At 37.9% G+C, this 17,635-nt stretch overlaps 1 protein-coding gene across 7 annotated transcripts in view; it reads left to right on the top strand.

Moving 5' to 3' along the window:
* Positions 1 to 17,635, top strand: part of NFX1 (nuclear transcription factor, X-box binding 1) — a 51,093-nt gene that overhangs the window by 19,175 nt on the left and 14,283 nt on the right. For all 7 annotated transcript variants that reach the window (XR_003991394.1, XR_003991393.1, XR_003991391.1 and 4 more), the window contains exons 7-20: positions 883 to 1,022; positions 2,091 to 2,190; positions 2,305 to 2,522; positions 3,525 to 3,622; positions 5,008 to 5,038; positions 6,463 to 6,545; positions 7,065 to 7,173; positions 8,643 to 8,762; positions 9,464 to 9,543; positions 9,886 to 10,116; positions 10,403 to 10,476; positions 13,602 to 13,703; positions 15,930 to 15,971; positions 16,328 to 16,426. Coding sequence is in view for 3 of the 7 variants with exons in the window: in XM_030485777.1 (XP_030341637.1) it covers positions 883 to 1,022; positions 2,091 to 2,190; positions 2,305 to 2,522; positions 3,525 to 3,622; positions 5,008 to 5,038; positions 6,463 to 6,545; positions 7,065 to 7,173; positions 8,643 to 8,762; positions 9,464 to 9,543; positions 9,886 to 10,116; positions 10,403 to 10,476; positions 13,602 to 13,703; positions 15,930 to 15,971; positions 16,328 to 16,426 (1,527 nt within the window). In the remaining 4 variants the exon portion in view is untranslated. The remainder of the gene's footprint in view (positions 1 to 882; positions 1,023 to 2,090; positions 2,191 to 2,304; positions 2,523 to 3,524; positions 3,623 to 5,007; positions 5,039 to 6,462; positions 6,546 to 7,064; positions 7,174 to 8,642; positions 8,763 to 9,463; positions 9,544 to 9,885; positions 10,117 to 10,402; positions 10,477 to 13,601; positions 13,704 to 15,929; positions 15,972 to 16,327; positions 16,427 to 17,635) is intronic.

The raw sequence follows: 17,635 nt of genomic DNA, 5'->3' as shown, positions 1-17,635 counted from the left end.
ATAATTAAAAGTTATCCATGTTAAAATCAGTTTGTGGTATGTGTAGCTGAATTGTCCAAGCAGTCTGGGAGTTGATTTGGTTTTAAAATCCCATTCTAGTGTTTATTTTATTTTGTAGAAGACACAGAAGTGGGAAAAGGTTCACACCTTTTCTATCTCAGTGGAATGTAGTGTTGAGTTATTCCTTTCCAGAAATAAGAATTCCAAAACTAACATGTACATTTCTGGGAAGCTGTACCACTAACAAGAGAGATGTCTGTAATATATTACAGAACTTACTGTGTTTGACACATATAGGTGTCATTGCCAACAGCAAGACTCTACTGCCTGTAGTACCTGTGATCTCTCACATTCGGTTGTTCTGAGCCTTCTGAGTCCCTATTCTAGTTACCTAGAACTGATTGTGGATACTTTAACCAGATTGCTGATTTTTGTGATACTGCATTTAATACTTTAAGCTTGCTTCTAAATAGCATTTTATCTGTACCTTATTAGCATCCAAGATGTATGATATTGCACCTCTGACTTTAAGATGTTTTAAATATACATTTGAAATAGTAACTTTTACAGCCATTGTATGAGGCCAGCCAGAATGCAAAATCAAAAGGTATTTTCCTTTTTAATAAATGCTCCCTGGGTATTACTTTACTGTGAGGGTGGTGAGGCACTGCAGTGGGTTGCCCAAGGAAGTTGTGAATGCTCCATCCCTGGCAGTGTTCAAGGCCAGGCTGGACAGAGCCTCGGGTGACATGGTTTAATATGTGGTGTCCCTGCCCATGGCAGGGGGTTGGAACTGGATGATCTTCAGGTCCTTTCCAACCCAAACCATTCTGTGATTCTATGTTAAGGTAGCTGATAGATTATGGTGTCATTTCTCCACAGTCATTCAGTTCGCTGTGGCCAATCAACAAAAATCCATTGTTCTAATGTATGTGGAAATACTTTGAACTGTGGTAAGCACAGCTGTACTCAAGTGTGCCATGCAGGAAAATGTTCACCGTGCCAATTAACAGTACAGCAAGGTAAGTGTCGGAATGCCTTGTGTATATCCACTTTATACTATGAAAACAAGACCCCAGACAAACCAGTACCAAGAAGCAGGTGCTTTATTCTTAGCTAACAAACCCAAAATCTACTGCTAGAATATTTAGAAAATGCAAAATGTCAGCATCAGTATGTATTTAAAGAAGAATATAAACATGACTAGAAAGAATCCTGCAAAGATGATGAGGCTGTTGGAGCATGTGCCCTATTGGGGCAGGCTGCTGGTACTGGTCTCTGTTAGCTTGCAAAGGCTGAGTAGTGGCTTTTCAGTGGGTGATAGGAGCTAATCAAGAAGACAGAAACAGGCTCTGTATGGGGGGAAGATGAGAGACAATGAGCCTAAGTTGAAACATTATAACTAGCTATAAGGAAAAACTCTATTCTGGGAAACTTGGAGGTTTTCAAGACCCAACTGAATAAAACACTGGGTAATGTGCTCTGATCTTGTTGCTGACTGTGCTTTCAGCAAGGGCTTGGACTAGCTGGTCCCCCGAGAGCCTTTCTGACCTGAATTGTCCTATGAGCCTGCTTAATCTTTTACTAAAATTCCGGAGGCTTGATTAAACAGTACATGGAAAAAGAATAGAAAGAGGTATAAGAAAGCACATTTCAACAAACTCCTCATGATTTCTGTTAAAACTTTATAAACTTGGTCCTGAATGGAGATTAAATAGTCCAAGTTTGTGTGCCAGTATAACAAACACATATTTGTTGAACAGTTTATACACAAAACTGAAAGTTAGTTTTCTAAATGAAGTTAATAACTAACTAGTTATGCGTACTGCTTTAATAAGTAAGCTTTTTTTGTGCAGATAGTACTTACCCTTTAGTTTTTATCTCCTTATCAAAACAAATAAACCATGAATTCCTGCTTCTGTAGGACTGAGAAACCTCTATTGCTGAAATTAATCTAAAGAACACCAACTGAATGATCTTTCTAAAGACTGACTAATAATTTTGCACATTTTTTATTCCCTGTACTGCTGGAGGTGTTCTGTCACTGATATTCTCTTTCTCATTTTCTGTGAAATAACATCTTTTTTCAGTGTGTTACTGTGGAAACAACTTTAAGGAAGTATTGTGTGGGACGAAGGAAGAGTTCTCTGATGGATTTGGGAATTTCTCATGTCAGAATATATGTGGCAAGTAAGGTCACTATAATTTAGGCTTTTGAAAAGTAAAGGTTATTTTATTCACAGTATGTGATCATGATACCCTCAGATAACCTGCCTTTTTTCTTTTCTTCCTTCTTTTCCCCAGAAAACTAAATTGTGGGAGGCACAACTGCACACAAGTGTGCCATCCTCAGCCTTGCCAGCTCTGTCCACGACTTCCACAAGTAGTGTATCGCTGTCCCTGTGGTCAGACTCCTCTCAGCAAGTTACTAGAACTAGGATGTGTTGAACGCAAAGTCTGCACAGATCCTATCCCCTCATGTGGGAAAACATGTGGCAAACCTCTTCCTTGCGGTAGCTATGGTAATGAGAACTTTCTGCTTCAGAATATTCAAATTATCTGATTGTTTAAAAAAGAAAGGAAGAAAAAAGTGGTCCTTAAATGTTTCATTCAGTACTGGACTTTGATACTTGATCAATGATTTTGGGTTTTAACCAAACTGAGGGTAAAAGCCACTTCAGAACCTGCAGTCTGGCTGTTCATAATGATCAGGAAATACATCTGTCTGTAAAGCACTAACACTACCTAGCCTTTTAAATTTTGTTTACGTGTGCCTTTCCTATATTGGTAGAAGAATAAAGCTATAGGAATTTCCAGAAAGTAGTATGTACTTATGTCTTTTAAAAGCCCACCTAGATTTTTGACAGAGATGTGGAGACTGATAGAGATAAATGATTTTGTTCAAATGCCTCCAGTAAATACTCATTTCCTGCTGCTGTAAGAGCATTAAAGAGTAAAAAGTAGCATTGGAAAGTTGGAGAAAGTTATGTGCAGAAGCAATTTGACACTTCAATGGGTGCATTAAGTAACTCAAGTGTATTTAACTTTGAGACTGTGTGAAGCTTCAGTTTCACAGGCTATTTAATTGTGATTTATCCCATATTTAATTGTGATTTATTAGGTTTCAGAAAGGAGTGAGACCAGTGCTGTCAAGATGAGAGTTTCTTTTTAAAGATTGATCTGTTCTCTCAGTCCAAGGACTGAGGTAGTGAGCAATTTAGCTTTCAGTTGAATTTCAGTCAACCTAGTAAGTGAAGTTATGCATAATAAGTCATTCTTTTAAGCTGAAAAGGAAGAAAAAATTAGTTAAAACTGCTGGATTTAATCCTGGATTCTGTGATTTAAAAGGTGAAAAGAATGACAATTTTATGCACATTTAACTCAAAGTAATTACTTTGTCTGGAAACCCAGCTGCGCATAAGCTTAGTGTCTTTGACCACTGATACTCCTGGTAAATGTCAAGTTCCAGGTCATTGATTTTCTTCTGTTATTAATTGTTAATCTTTGTATTTTCATTTTACTAGAGTTCATTCACACGTGTGAAAGCCTTTGCCATGAAGGAGAGTGTAGACCTTGTTCTCGCACATCAAATATTTATTGTAGGTGTGGCTTCAAAAAAAAGGTGAGTGTATAAAGCTGGATCATGGCAACATGTAATCTTTGTTGGCTTTTAAAGCTGGGGAGAAAAAGGAAATGAAGTTGAGGAGAAGAAAGCTAAGAAGTGCTGTGCTCCTTAGTTGCAAGGTCCTCCATTGTATACTAACTGATAGATGCTAACTAGATCATACTGGGAAGTGCTAACCTAGGTCACTTACTGTGAAGGCAGTTTTTGGAAGTATTTTTGCAGAGTGTACACGGAATTCTGTTTAGGCTCTCTGTAAATCCTGTGTTGCATCCTGTAGTATTTATATAGCAAGAAAGGATGGTAGTTTTACCAAGGGTGATGTAAAATGCGAGAAGAAAGGGAGCCTAACAGAAAAAGCTAACTAAAACTCACAGTAATAGACTGTAGATTTGTTGTGGAATTTTTTTGGAGGGAATATGGAGTTTTTACTGGTCCCCATTCTTCATACATTTCTACAGTGACCCAGCAGATTCTCAGCAATTGTTATATAATAATTAGTATATTTTTATATAGTGATTTCTGTAATCACACCTTTGAAGTCTTTGGCTACTATCACAGGAGCCTTGGTGACTTTTCTGACCTGTTGCAGACCTATAGGTAGAGATGGCTTCTGAATATTAAAATATCTAAGTACCTAGACTTTGCTTGAGGCTGGAACAGTTTTCTCCTGCAAGTTTGCTGAAGGTAGTTATGGGGTAGAAGGCTTCAGATTATCTTTCATTTTGAGGCCTGAAACTAAGTAGTGAGGTTTGGGTTTTAGTTCATGCAGCTTCTCAGACACCAGAAAACTGCTTCTTAAAAAAGTATGAGTGAACTACAGTGATAATTTAAATTGGTCATGAAAAATGCGATGCCTAGAAATGACAACTCGGAATGTGAAGTTGTGATGACTGAAGGTTCAAATGTAGTCAATCAACAGTGTTCTTTTCATCTTTCACCTTTTATTTTCATGTTGAAGTCTTTAATCTATATAAAGTTTCTTTGATCATGAGATTTTACTTCACTCTCTGGTTTTTACATCAAGTCAGACTTGCATTTTTGGAACAGTTGGTCAAATTCGTGCACTCTTGTCACGATTCTCTAGGAGAGCTCTTTTGGTTTCTTAGGAAAAACCTGGTTTTGTCACTTCACAGCTTTATCTGCTGAATTAGCTGGGCAATATAGAACTACATTTTTGTTTTAAATTTGTGTTGAATCTCTAAGGAAAAAGTATTGTTTTAAAAGATTTGAGGATTTTTTTCCAGCTTTTATTTCACTTTTGCATAGAGAAGTGTTATACACATGGAAACTGAGAGTGCTGCTGCTTCATGTGACTAGTTGTTTTCTAAATAAGTTTGCTGTTTCATCTGTTTTAACCTCATGGCTCCCTGCTTATTTCCTAGGAAGTCCCATGTGCTCTCCTCAGAAATAAAGGTACAGTGTTACTTTACATATATAATGTGAAATTGTTTTGAAAATGATCCACAGCTCATGGTAATTTTGGATTTGATTGATGACTTTGGCAAACAGCTGATCAGTACTGCTTCTTCTATCCGTACTTCTGTGATAAGTTGGTCATTTCTTGAGATGCTGCTCCTTTTGGGGAAGAGGTTTGAATTGAACCTCTTTCATTTCTGTCCAGCTTCTACACAAGGGAAGACTTCTTCAGCATTTGAGCTCAAAAATTCCAGACAAGCTGTTTACTTTGATTTGAACAGTTTCTTATGCTACCTGCCATGCTCCCTAGGTTGCCCCCTCTCCATCCTGCATATCTTGGGGTCAGCATACACAACTCATGCAAACTAATGCCTTTGCTTTGCTCTTGTCCAATTTCCTGGGGAAATCCAATCTTTGCTTCTGCTTCACAGTTGTATGCTGCTGATCTTTGTATCTGGGCTTGGCAGGGAGTTGCCATTTGACGCTTGTTGGTATTCTGGATGTAGCAACTCAAAATTCACCTCAGTAAAATGTTTACTTGATGGACCCATGTCATACTGAGGTACTCATTTACAAGATACATAAGGAAGTAATATATGTATTTCTTAATTTGAGCTTTTGTCTGTGAAAACTTTACTCTTCAGAATCCAGAAGCGATTGCTTTTGTTGCTTGTGGATGAGGATGTTATTTGTTAGCACTAGTTTCATGAGCATATCAGCAGTAATTGTATTTAGCTGACTTTTAATGCCTTACCAATTTGAGCAGTCTTAACTTGGATGTTTGTGGTACGCTGATGTATCAGGATATCCTATTTTGTATTCTATTTTGCAGAGTTTATGGTGTAAAGACTAATGTGAAATCAGCTAGATTCATGTATTCTGCTCTCCAAAATCCTTTTGAACAAGTGTTTGTTTAAAGGAAGTCAAGTGTTCACATAGGGAATTAGTGTGGGAGAGCAAGTAATTTTAAAGTTTGCTTGCTCTGTTAGTCTCTTCTAGATCATGCTCTGCAGCAGCCTCAGCATAATCGTACAATGGTTTGGGTTGGAAGGGACCTTAAAGCTCCTCCAGTTCTAACCCCCTGCCATGGGCAGGGACACCTTCCACTAGAGCAGGTTGCTCCAAGCCCCTGTGTCCAACCTGGCCTTGAACACTGCCAGGGATGGGGCAGCCACAGCCTCTCTGGGCACCCTGTGCCAGTGCCTCACGGGGAAGAACTTCTTTCTAGTGTCTAATCTAAACCTACTCTCTTTTTGTTTATTGAATAATCAAACACATATATTCATATTTCGCAATTTATATTGGTTCATATTATTATTTATCATGATTAAATGAATATAGTGTAATAAATACTGTAATGTGATTGCAGCTGCTGTTCTCGGCATAATCAGAGATGTAAAAGTTGATTTTCTTTTTAATAGCTGCTATTACATTCATGTGTGACAAGCGATGCAACAAGAAAAGGTCATGTGGACGACACAAGTGTAATGAAGTTTGCTGTGTGGTAAGTTTACATGTGGTTTTATAAAGTTGTTTGTTGTGATGTGTGTTTGGTTTTGATTGTGACGTTAGGCTTTTTGCCTTTGTATCTTTCCATTTTTGTACATCTTCAGACTCTACTTGCAGTGTTGGTCATCCTCAAAAAGTTTGTGTGTGCATTTATTTTGCAGCATTTGCTTTGTGGGCATCATTATAAATGTAAAACCATGTTCCAGCCTAAATGCAATTAAATTAGCGTAAAAGTGCTTTTTGTCAGTACAGTGATTCCAGGGAGGATGTGGAAGGGAAAGGTATTGCTTAATACAGGAAGCATAAGCTATGATGCAGATATCTCTGCAACAGAGGTCTTACCAGAATCCACTTTTTGAATTGTGTATCCATAGAGTGATGGAAAAACTGTATAGATTAGGCCTAAGCTATTTTTTGCACTACACAGTTCTGTCAACTAGAAGGTTGTGACCTTACGGAGAAAAATAAACCAATGGGGTTTATAGTTCACTTCTGCTTTTTTGCCTTCCCCTAGGACACAGAACATAAGTGTTCTTTGGTTTGTGGTCGTAAACTCAACTGTGGGCTACACAGATGTGAAGAACCCTGTCATCGGGGCAGTTGTCAAACATGCTGGCAAACAAGTGAGTTACGTGCAAGAGTGTGGTAGTTCTGATGTATGACAGAAATCTTTTCACTGAAGTGGTCAGAGTGGGACACGAATGTGATCCAAATTGAACAGAACCTGAAGAATATGCAGCTAACTTTGATTTTATGTTTTTTCATGAAAGTTATTTAATTTCAGATGAGTTAACTGTTTGATTTTAATACTTAAAGTTGAATTACAATGAAATATATTGGTATGTATGTTGATCCAGCAATCACTTAAATTTGAGGAATCATGCAAGGTAAAAAAGCAGTTTAGAATTTTAAAGTTAAGGGAACTCTTGTTTAGCAATGTAATATCTGTTAAAGGTATCGAAGTATGTGGCAGATTTTATTTAGCTGCTTAGAATTCAGACTTTTCCACTTGGTACACTAGTGATTTTTCTCTGGGCAGGACTATCTGAAGTGAAGTCAGTCATGTGTGTCTTAGGCTTTCTGGTCACATTCTGGATGGTGAAAATCAGTACTAAATTGCTAGAAATAGATTGACAGGGAGCAGATATTAATTTTCCTGCTAATTTATTTAAAGATTTAAGTTGGTGCAATAGCTTTAGGCAGGTATGTACCCTATTAAAAGCTAGGGGATCATATATTGATTATTTTGCACCATTATAATAGGTAGATAATAATTTTCTGATTTGGGCCTGAAGCAGACAGAAGAATGCTTCCTTCTGATAGCAGAACCTTTAGTTGATCTGGAACATCTTAACATATGATAGCAGTTTTATTCTTTTATTCCTCAGTCTCCTATTCTAATATAGATGTAGCTTATCACAGAAATTATAAGCTGTTTATTAAATGCAATCTTTGAAAGCTGAGCAGGAAAAGCCCTTAATGGATGCATACTGCCTGAGACAAAGAACTTCCAAAACATACAAAATTGGCCTTTGAAGTATTTGGACAGGCTCATAAGCTGCTTATGAAGATGCATGCAATACTAAATGACCAAGTATACAGAAGAAACTATAGGAAGAAGTCTACAAACTGCTGTGCCTTCGGTTATTTTTCTCTGGAATCTTCCCAGTACCATCTGCAGGGCTTGGCAAAGGATCAAATCTAACCACTGCTCTGAAAAAGTGATGATGGGGAAGTTCAGAGTACGAGGTTTGGATGGTGTGCTTGCTGGAAGGGAATTCAAGGGATACATTCCCATTTTTAAGTAAAAGAACAGCAACAGCTTTCAACTTGATATGAGCATTTGTCTTGCTCCAGTTCAAAATGTTGCTGTCAGAGAACCACTCTCTCAAAGCCAGCATAGTTCCTAATGAAGTGATGTTAATGAAGTTGTCTTGAGGAGCCACAAAAGCCAATAAATTCACCAGAGTGGTGTTTAATATAAAAAAACTTTGAAGCTGGAGTAAACATTTGCATGTCATTGAAAGGCTTCTTGTAGTGAAGTGCAAATACATGTAGCCACTGGGATATATTTTACTTGGATTTTTTTCAGGTTTTGACGAGTTAACTTGTTATTGTGGTGAATCTGTGATTTACCCGCCTGTGCCCTGTGGCACTCAGCCACCAGAGTGTAAAAAAACATGCACCAGGCCACACGACTGTGATCATCCAGGTGAGTCAGGCCATTCGGTTTTGCTTAGGTTATTTTGTTTTGTTGCTGGTTTTTGTTCATTTTGGGTTTGTTTTCTTTTAAATCAAAATGTACAGAAGTGTACATAGGTCTGTTTGAAAATCTGTTTGCTTTTTTATTAGATGCTTTTTCAGTAGTTGTGAATGTTTCCAAAAGTCTATGTTTAAAAGCCAACCAACTAAATACTTGCCATGAATCCTAGCAGTGGTACTTATGACTGATAAAAGCACTGGATTTTTTTCTGACCATTATTAATAGTCTCTACACACTAAATGTTATATTCCAAAGATTAAGTGCTATTGCAACAGTAGAATAATCTAGTGCATAATTAGTTTCTGTATTCCTTGGAATTACCTTGACTGGTCGCAAAAGATTCAGCACAGGTCAAATCTGTGTTCTGACAAGTTCTGTCTTGATAGTATAACCCTGCTTAGAAGTTACAAAATTCTCCGCTATTTAATTTAGAAAACGTGGAATAATATTCACCTAAAAAACCTGCCATCATAATTTTTAAAGAGTACTTTAAAGAACAGATTAACCTTGCATGAAGCATCATACTTCCCATGAATTGTGTTGTTCTGAAATGCAAACTCATGTTTAGTAGTCTTGACTGTCTCCTTTAATGCATTTGACTAAAGTATGCTAATAAAACTGTGCTGGCCTTTATATTTCTGTGACTGTAGTGTACCATTCATGTCATAGTGAGGAGAAATGTCCACCCTGTACCTATCTCACTCAGAAATGGTGTATGGGCAAGCATGAAGTAAGTCCAGACTCTTAATGTTTTTGAATACTAAATAATGTTCTGGGACTGTAGGGTTAGATTTTGGTTTTTTGTGGCCTCCATGGAATGGGATATGTAACTGGAGCTTGAATTTAATGTGATTAAATTAGGAAAGTATATCTTTCATGTCATATGCATTCAGACCAACTGCTATATTGGACTATGATGTAAAGAAAAACTCAGTCTTTGTCCTAAGATATTTTAGTATTGCAGTTCTTGCGTGGACAGTGCCAAATGAAGGTGTGAACAGTAAAAGTACTTTGAGACCTGCATTTATAATTTTTCCTTTTTAGTTGTCATCTTTTTCCTCCCCTCTTCCAGCTGCGCAGTAACATTCCTTGTCATCTCACCGACATTTCCTGTGGCCTTCGCTGCAATCAAATGTTAAAATGTGGAATGCACAAATGTAAAAGAATCTGTCATAAAGGAGAATGTCTTATAGATGAAGAGTGTAAACAGCCATGTATTATTCCAAGGCTATATTGTAATCATCCCTGTATGGCTCCGTGTCATCCTTCTTCACCCTGCCCGACGACGTCCTGCTCTGCAAAGGTTAGGTACCAAAAGAAAATTCAGAGGAAGCAAACTCACAGGAGAATTGTATTGTTTAATTATCAGCCCATAACAGTTGTGACAAATGTTTGTATATTAATAGCATGACATGTTTTCCATAAACTTACTGATGTAAAAAACCCAAAACCTCTACATCAGTTTAAATTAGCCATTATTCCACTAAAATGTGACTTTTTAAAGGAATAAACTTAACCTCCCTTACACCCCACCTTGGCCATAAAAAGACAAAAGTTTAGAAAAGCTGCTCTCTTTTGTGATACAACAGGTTGATCTTCAGTGTGAATGCGGAAGAAGAAAGGAGAGCATGATTTGCTCAGAAGCATCCAGTACATATCAAAGGTTTGTACTGTAATAATTCTTTTAATTCCTTTCTGGACTACTTTGCAGTTTGATTAATGTCAGGCTTGACTAAATATATTTAATTCACAGGCATTTTCACACTTTTTTGCACTTTAATGTATGGTTTCTTTCTTTTGTATTCCCCTGAGCTTTCATACCAGCTGTGCTGTACTAGGACACATTCCTCATTTCATTGTTGTTAGTCTAACTGTGGCAGTGTGTCAAAACTTGAATCTCCCATCTGTGGAACTCTGCTCTACCCACATTGAGCAATTAAATACAGACTAATTGGGCAGGTCTAGATTCAGGCTCCTGAATGCAGGTGATTACATATAGCAGTCCATGTGTGATTTCCCTTTATGTGTGATGCAATCTAGTCAATCCAGGTGATGAAAGCTAAGAGTAATTCAAAGTCATTCTAAAATAGCTAAATTCAGGCATCAGAACTTTGGCCTTAATATGCAAACTGAGTTCTACCTAACTCCATTCCTGTTTCCAGATTCTCTTTCTAAACTTCTTTCTTTGTCTCTTTTCAAGAGAGGGCAAGGAAGGGACAAGAAAAAAGAGAAGTAGGGCTTTGGAAATGAAAAGAGCAAAACAGTAATAATATTTTTATTTTTTTTTTTTAAAAGCAACCTTTCTTTGAGGCTGTGATTGAGAGGGAGTCAAAAAGTTAATCTAGAGTTGAAGTTCTTTACTGTGAGGGTGGTGAGGCACTGGCACAGGTTGCCCAGAGAAGTGCTAAATGCCCCATCCCTGGCACTGTTCAAGGCCAGGTTGGACAGAGCCTTGGGTGACATGGTCTAGTGTGAGGTGTCCCTGCTCATGGCAGTGGGTTGGAACTGGATGATCTTAGGGTCCTTTCCAACCCAAACCAGTCTGTGATTCTATGATATTGTCATGGTTTAACCCCAGCCAGCAACTAAGTACCACATGGCTGTTCACTCACTCTCCTCCCCAGCATTCCAGTGGGATGGGGAGGAGAATCACGAAAAGGTAGAACCTGTGGGTTGAAATAAAAACAGTGTAATAATTGAAATAAAGTGAAATAATAATTGTAGTGAAAGGGAGACAACAAAAAGAGAGAGACAGGAATAAATCCGAAGAAAAACAAATGATGCACAACACAGTTGCTCACCACCCACTTACCAATACCCAGCCTGCCCCTGAGCAGCGATTGGTCCCTTCCAGCCAACTCCCCCCAGTTTCTATACTGGGCATGATGTGCTGTGGTATGGAATACCCCTTTGGCTAGTTTGGGTCAGGGGTCCTGTCTCTGCTCCCTCCCGGCTTCCCGTGCCCTTCTTCACTGGCAGAGCCTGAGAGACTGGAAAGTCCTTGATCAGAGTAAGAGCTACTGATCAGAGTAAGAGCTACTGAGCAACAGCTAAACCATCGGTGTGTTACCAGCGTTGTTCTCAGACTGAAGCCCAAACACAGCACTGCACCAGCTACTAGGGAGAAAATGAACTCTATCCCAGCTGAACCAGGACACACATTCAGCCAGAGTTCTGCTCTGCATCCCAGTTGATAGGAGAGCACAGTCACAGATTCTGTCTTTCAAAGGAAGCTTCTTAATGTTTGATTTATTTGGAACTGCTATTTGAGGGCCTGACACATTAGCCCAGCTTAGGATATGCTGCTTTGTTCTTACCGAATGCTGCCTAGATCCAAATTCTGTCAGAAGATGACTTAGCATTGATGTAATAGGTGCTTAATATTACCTAATGAAAACGAGAAGAGAAATGTGCTAACCAGAAACAGTTAATTTTAGTCAAAGTTGAATGCAAGACACATTTAACAGGAGTGGTGATCAGTGTCTCTTCTTTAGAAAAAGGGATCTATTGCACTATGAATACAAATCAGAAGACTGACTCAACTTTGAAATGCCAGTTTAAATTGACACTTGCTCGTCATAGATGATAAGCTGGGAAGGTAACATAATTACAAGCCCAAATTTTTGAAGGCTGTTATTTCTCCACTATTTGTATAGAAACAGGCACTGCAAAAGTATTCATATAAGGAAAATAGTTCTTTGAAGTCAGTGAGAGTCCTTGCATGCATAAGCTGAATACATACATATGTATCTAATCAGAGCCAAAGTCAAGAGAAGGGGAAAGAAGCAATCAGTTTAAAGCAAGTGTTTGCTGGTTCAAATGCGTTCATACTTGTCTACAAATTACTCTTGGCCCATGTGATAGCAGCAAAAGCAGCATTTAATGCCAGCTAAGTTTGTATGGTAACTGCAACTGTTAATGTTGCTGAAAGATTAAAATATTCTGGTTTCATGGAGTTAGGTTTGGCTTTTTTCCCACCATCTACACACTTGGGGAGAGAATCTGATAAATCTGAAGCCGATGTCCCTCTCAGTGCTTTTTGGGTTTACGCGATATGATTATCCTCCTTCCTGATAGATGATGAGTTCTCCGAATGTGAAGTAAAACAGAGAGACAAACATATCCTTTAATCTGAATTCAACAGAAAAAATAATTAAGAGGACTGAATGTTCCATTTTCAGGATTTTGTTTGAGAATGGTGTAGGATATTTCACCAAAAACTTAATGTATATTTTAGTTACAGAACTTTTAGCAAGCAAATCAGACTGGGAAGGCTTGTTATTGAAGGGAATGATGAATCTTTATAAAGAAAATATCAACAGTCTCAGTAGGCATTTTGCTCTTTCCTTATGGCTTGAATAATCCATATTTTCTAAGCAAAATTCGAAGTACTTTATAAATTCACCTTACAGCTTTTAGTTACAGTTAAGGAAGAATCACATAAAGGTTAAAAAAGCAATTAAAGCTGTACAGTCAGCTGCAGTTTGCATGTTAAGCAGGTGAGAAGAAAAAGTATTCACACTGCCTGGCTTAGACTTGCTTAGAATTGATGCTCTGAAAAATTCCCTCAAGTATGTCTTGCTCCTAGTTGCTTGAGGGAGATGAGACAGAGTAGCCTCTTAAATTATATAGCCAAAACTAGGTGATGTGGAACCAGAGTCCCATTGTGTAATCTGATGAGTAAACAGCCTGTCTTCTTCCACCTGGAGGTTTAAATCTGCAGCTTTATAAGCCTTTTGAAAGGTTTATGTGTTGCCTCAAATGAAATCTAATGCTCTTCTTTTTCAGAATAGCTGCTATATCTATAGCCACTAAGTTAACAGATCTACAGCTTGGAGATTCAGTGGAAATCAGTAGGCTTATTACAAAAAAAGAAATGAAGCAGGCCAGGTAAGGAGATCCATGTAGAAACATGTTTCAAATCCTTGTGTATACCTGAATCACAAGCAATGTGGAAAATGCATAATATTGTGAGCAAAATCCTAAAAAAAAAAAAAGGCTAAAATAGGAAGACTTTAGATAGCCTGGCTCTTCTGTGACAATACTGCTAAAAGAGTGTTTTGCAGTTCCTTAGTGCTTCATATTTTTGCTTTTATGTAGAATGACATCTCTGTTATTGGCTGGTTTGTTGTAATTGTGTATGGAACAGTAGAATTGGGGTTTCAGAGTTTCTTTCTACCCAGCAAACTCTAGAGTTCCTCTGGACTTCAGGTTTCTAGACACTAACTTTTTTGCTATTATCTCAGATTTCAGCATCCACCATTCCATCCTGGATGATTAATAGCCCATGTTTTCCCCTGGTCATCATCGTACTATTTATAATATTTTTCTATTGCCCTTTTTACAATTCTTATATTTGTATCTCAATTTGATTGGCATTTCTGTGTTCTAGTACTAGCTCGCATTGCAAATCTGCTTTTAAGTCACAAAAACACCTGTGACTTAAGTTTGGTGGTTTTCTGTTCCTCCTGATACTCCTCAGGGTTGGAATCGCTTGTCTTTTTACTTCTAGTATAATTTCTTTAAGGAATTGTCAAGTTTCTCCGACATCCTTCTGTCAGAAACTTGACTTCCTGAAGGATTCTGCCTCGAAGTCCTTATATTTCTGGGTTTAGTTTATTTCTGGTACCATCTCTCCTTCCTTAATAGTGAATTTGATTATTTCAGTGCGTTTAAAATCTCATGGTTCCTTTATATTGCGTAAAGTCAAAATAGTGAAATTTTCCCATACAGTTGCTTGATGAGTTCCCGTATCAAAAGCTGATACCAGCATACTTTGGCTAGTCATTCTGTTGTATTTATTTGTTGAATGTCTATGAAATTGGAGCACATTATTACCAAGTTCTTTTGGATATTTTTCTACACTGAAATAATTTTAACTCTGAATGTATGGGCAAGGTGAACTAATATCAGAAAGGACAGGCATGTCATAGCAGCTGTATACTTGCCAGGAGAGCAAATAAGACACCAGTGCCTCTGTTGGTGTCCCAGCCTTTGCAATATGTAATGTAAATGATGTTGTATTCACTGCCAAACATATTTCTCTGTGGGCAGACTTATACTGCCCTTTCTTTGAATAGTTGAAATCACCAGAGATTACTTTACTTGGTGCAAATCTTTTCTAGTTTATTGTCAGACTCCATTATTTTCAAAGTAACTTACAAATCTCCTTTATTCATTTACAATAGCAGAATATTTTACGCAAACTGAGCAGGGATTTCCTTTCTTTCTCTCTCTTGTCCTGGAGAGTAACATATTTGTTTAGACCCAGAGTAGCTTCTCTAAGTTGGCTGCATTCCTCTTCTGGAGGAGGAGAATATGATTCTTCAAGCAAATTACTTTAAACAGTACCAGGTTGATCTTGGAGTGCAACTATGTTAGGTTTTTTCTGCCTCCACCAGAAGTTGTGGATCCTATAGCTGTAGGTCTCCAAACATAATAGAAATTATTTGTTTGAAATTGAGGAACTGTTACCAACAGAGTCAGTTCACTTGTGCAGTTTAAGGGGTAGAAGTTTGTAAGTGCCACTGTGAAATTCTGGAGAACTCTTGATCCTTCTCTGACATTTTAATACCTTAAAATTATAAAATGCTTTACAAAGATGAAGTTGAGAAAAGTGAAATTTGTAACTCTGACACTAGAAGTTATGGGCTTCATTGAAATACTAACTTTTATAGTGTATCATAATCCTCCATATGCATAGCTAACTTTCCTGGTTTTCCTGGCTGATGCATAGAACTGACTGTCACATCTTACTATGTTGATATCCCATCCTTCCTAGCTTGATGCTGATATCAACTGCTTTTTTTTCTAAAATGATTTAATTTACCAATATAATCCAATTCTGAAGCTGTTTTTCTCGGCTTCTGTATGGAGTTGGTAACTGCTGCTTCTGTTCAAGACCTGGAGGAGAGCTTGTGTGCTCAAAGATCTTTGATTGTGGTTGGTTGGTTTGTTTCTTTTTAGCTGTGTTATCTGATCTAATACAATAAACTATTCTCACACACTCTTCCTACTTCTTTAGGCTGTCATAATGATATGATACCAACAAAACTACAGTTTGAAAAGTGTGAGTAGCAGCAGTGATTCTAGTTGTATTTTTCTTTCTTAATTCAGGTTGCAATGTGATGAAGAATGCTTAGCTCTGCAGAGAAACAGGTGGGCACTAAACTTGGGGGTTTTTTCTGTTCAAAAGTTCATGTTATGGAAAAAAGTTAATGTTATGGAAAAAAACCCTTTCCTGCATGACCTAGAGAACTGATAAATGTGGAGATGATCCCTGATCTATACTGAGTGATCTGAGATCTTACAAGAATATTCTAGTGAAAAGTACTACAAGTGTAGTTTCAAATATACAGACTGTATCTTCTGCGAGTTGTTCCATCTGTATTAGTAACCCTTATCTTTACTCTTCAAGGACAACCTGTTTGGGAGGCTGGGAGGATTTGTGGTTTTATTTTGTTTGTATTTGGTTTTGTTACATTTTGGTTTTTCCCTCCTGCCCTTAAATGTAGGCGTCTTGCTGAGGCTCTTGAAATAGATGATAATTCTGATCCTTTTAACATCCGTTCTCCTGGACCAAAGTACAGTGAACTTCTAAAAGAAGATGCAAGGTATGTGTTCTAACGCTGGCAGGTGATATAGGTATCAGTGTTGAGAGCCAGATGGGAAATGCAGAACAGTTCCATTTACTCTTGTAAAAATGCCCATGTTTCACTCTTCTCTCCAGCCCTGGAAGTAGGTGATAATTGAGACAAAAGAGGTGATGTGTACATCTCAAGACCTTCAGAATGAGAACATGAGAAGTAAAAAGTGCCTGACAGGTTGCTTTGTTCTGTAATAGGACCAGATTTAGAATGGGAACATCATTTTCCACCATTCTTCTCACTACAGATCAGTACCTGTATGTGTCATGCCTCTACTGCTTTCATATACAACCAACCCCATCTCAGTGCTCCTTGTGATCTTTTCAAGACAAAGACAAAAGTGATAGCTAAGTAATGAAATAATGCTCCCATAGCCTGAAATCATTCTCTCCATCATTTTTTTTTTCTTTTTTTTTGCCTTACTGCCTTTATTTTAAAGAAATGGAATTAATAAAATGCTTGATTGACACAGAGCTAAGCCTGTGCCAGTGCTGACAGCCAAGAGGGCTGCTAGGCTGAAACATCTGAAAATGAGGCAATAGAAAGTCAAGGTAATATCAAAAGCATTATACTAGTAAATACTATACAATTTGGAATGATAATTTATTTGTTGATGTGTTGAGACGAGTGAAAATTTTACATAAGCAGCCACATAGAATTTAAGAGTAAATCAAGCAACCTAAAGCTCCTAGTATAGAACCAGAGACGAGTACAGGTGAGAAATAAGCAGGTCTGACTGTCCCTGCTCACCCAGGTATCTGATCAGGATCATATAGTGAAGACCAGTGAACTGCGGGATTTGTCTTTTCTTTGGTTTATCTTCTTGTGAGATGATTTACAATGGGCTTTGTTTTCTTCTGCCACCACCACCACACCCCCCAGCCATATCCCCCTGCATACCATGCTTTCTGTCTTGTCTTCCTATTTGAGTACTTCAGTCTTGACTATCTTGGAATTTCTTGAAGCTGAGACACATTCCGAGTATTTCTGTCAGATATACTTGGATTATATCTGTCAGAAATACAATACAAAAAGTATTTCTGACAGAAATACTGGTTGATTTCACTGGTGGCTTTGAACTGGTAACTCTGGTTTTATATTTTTGAACACTTTGAGGGAAGTGATGGAATCACCATCCCTGAAATCACCTTAGTGGTGGCCTTGGTAGTGCTGGGG

The sequence above is a fragment of the Strigops habroptila genome, chromosome 1, assembly GCF_004027225.2.
Source record: "Strigops habroptila isolate Jane chromosome 1, bStrHab1.2.pri, whole genome shotgun sequence".
Lineage (NCBI taxonomy): Eukaryota > Metazoa > Chordata > Aves > Psittaciformes > Psittacidae > Strigops > Strigops habroptila.
This window is presented reverse-complemented; position numbering and strand designations above follow the sequence as displayed.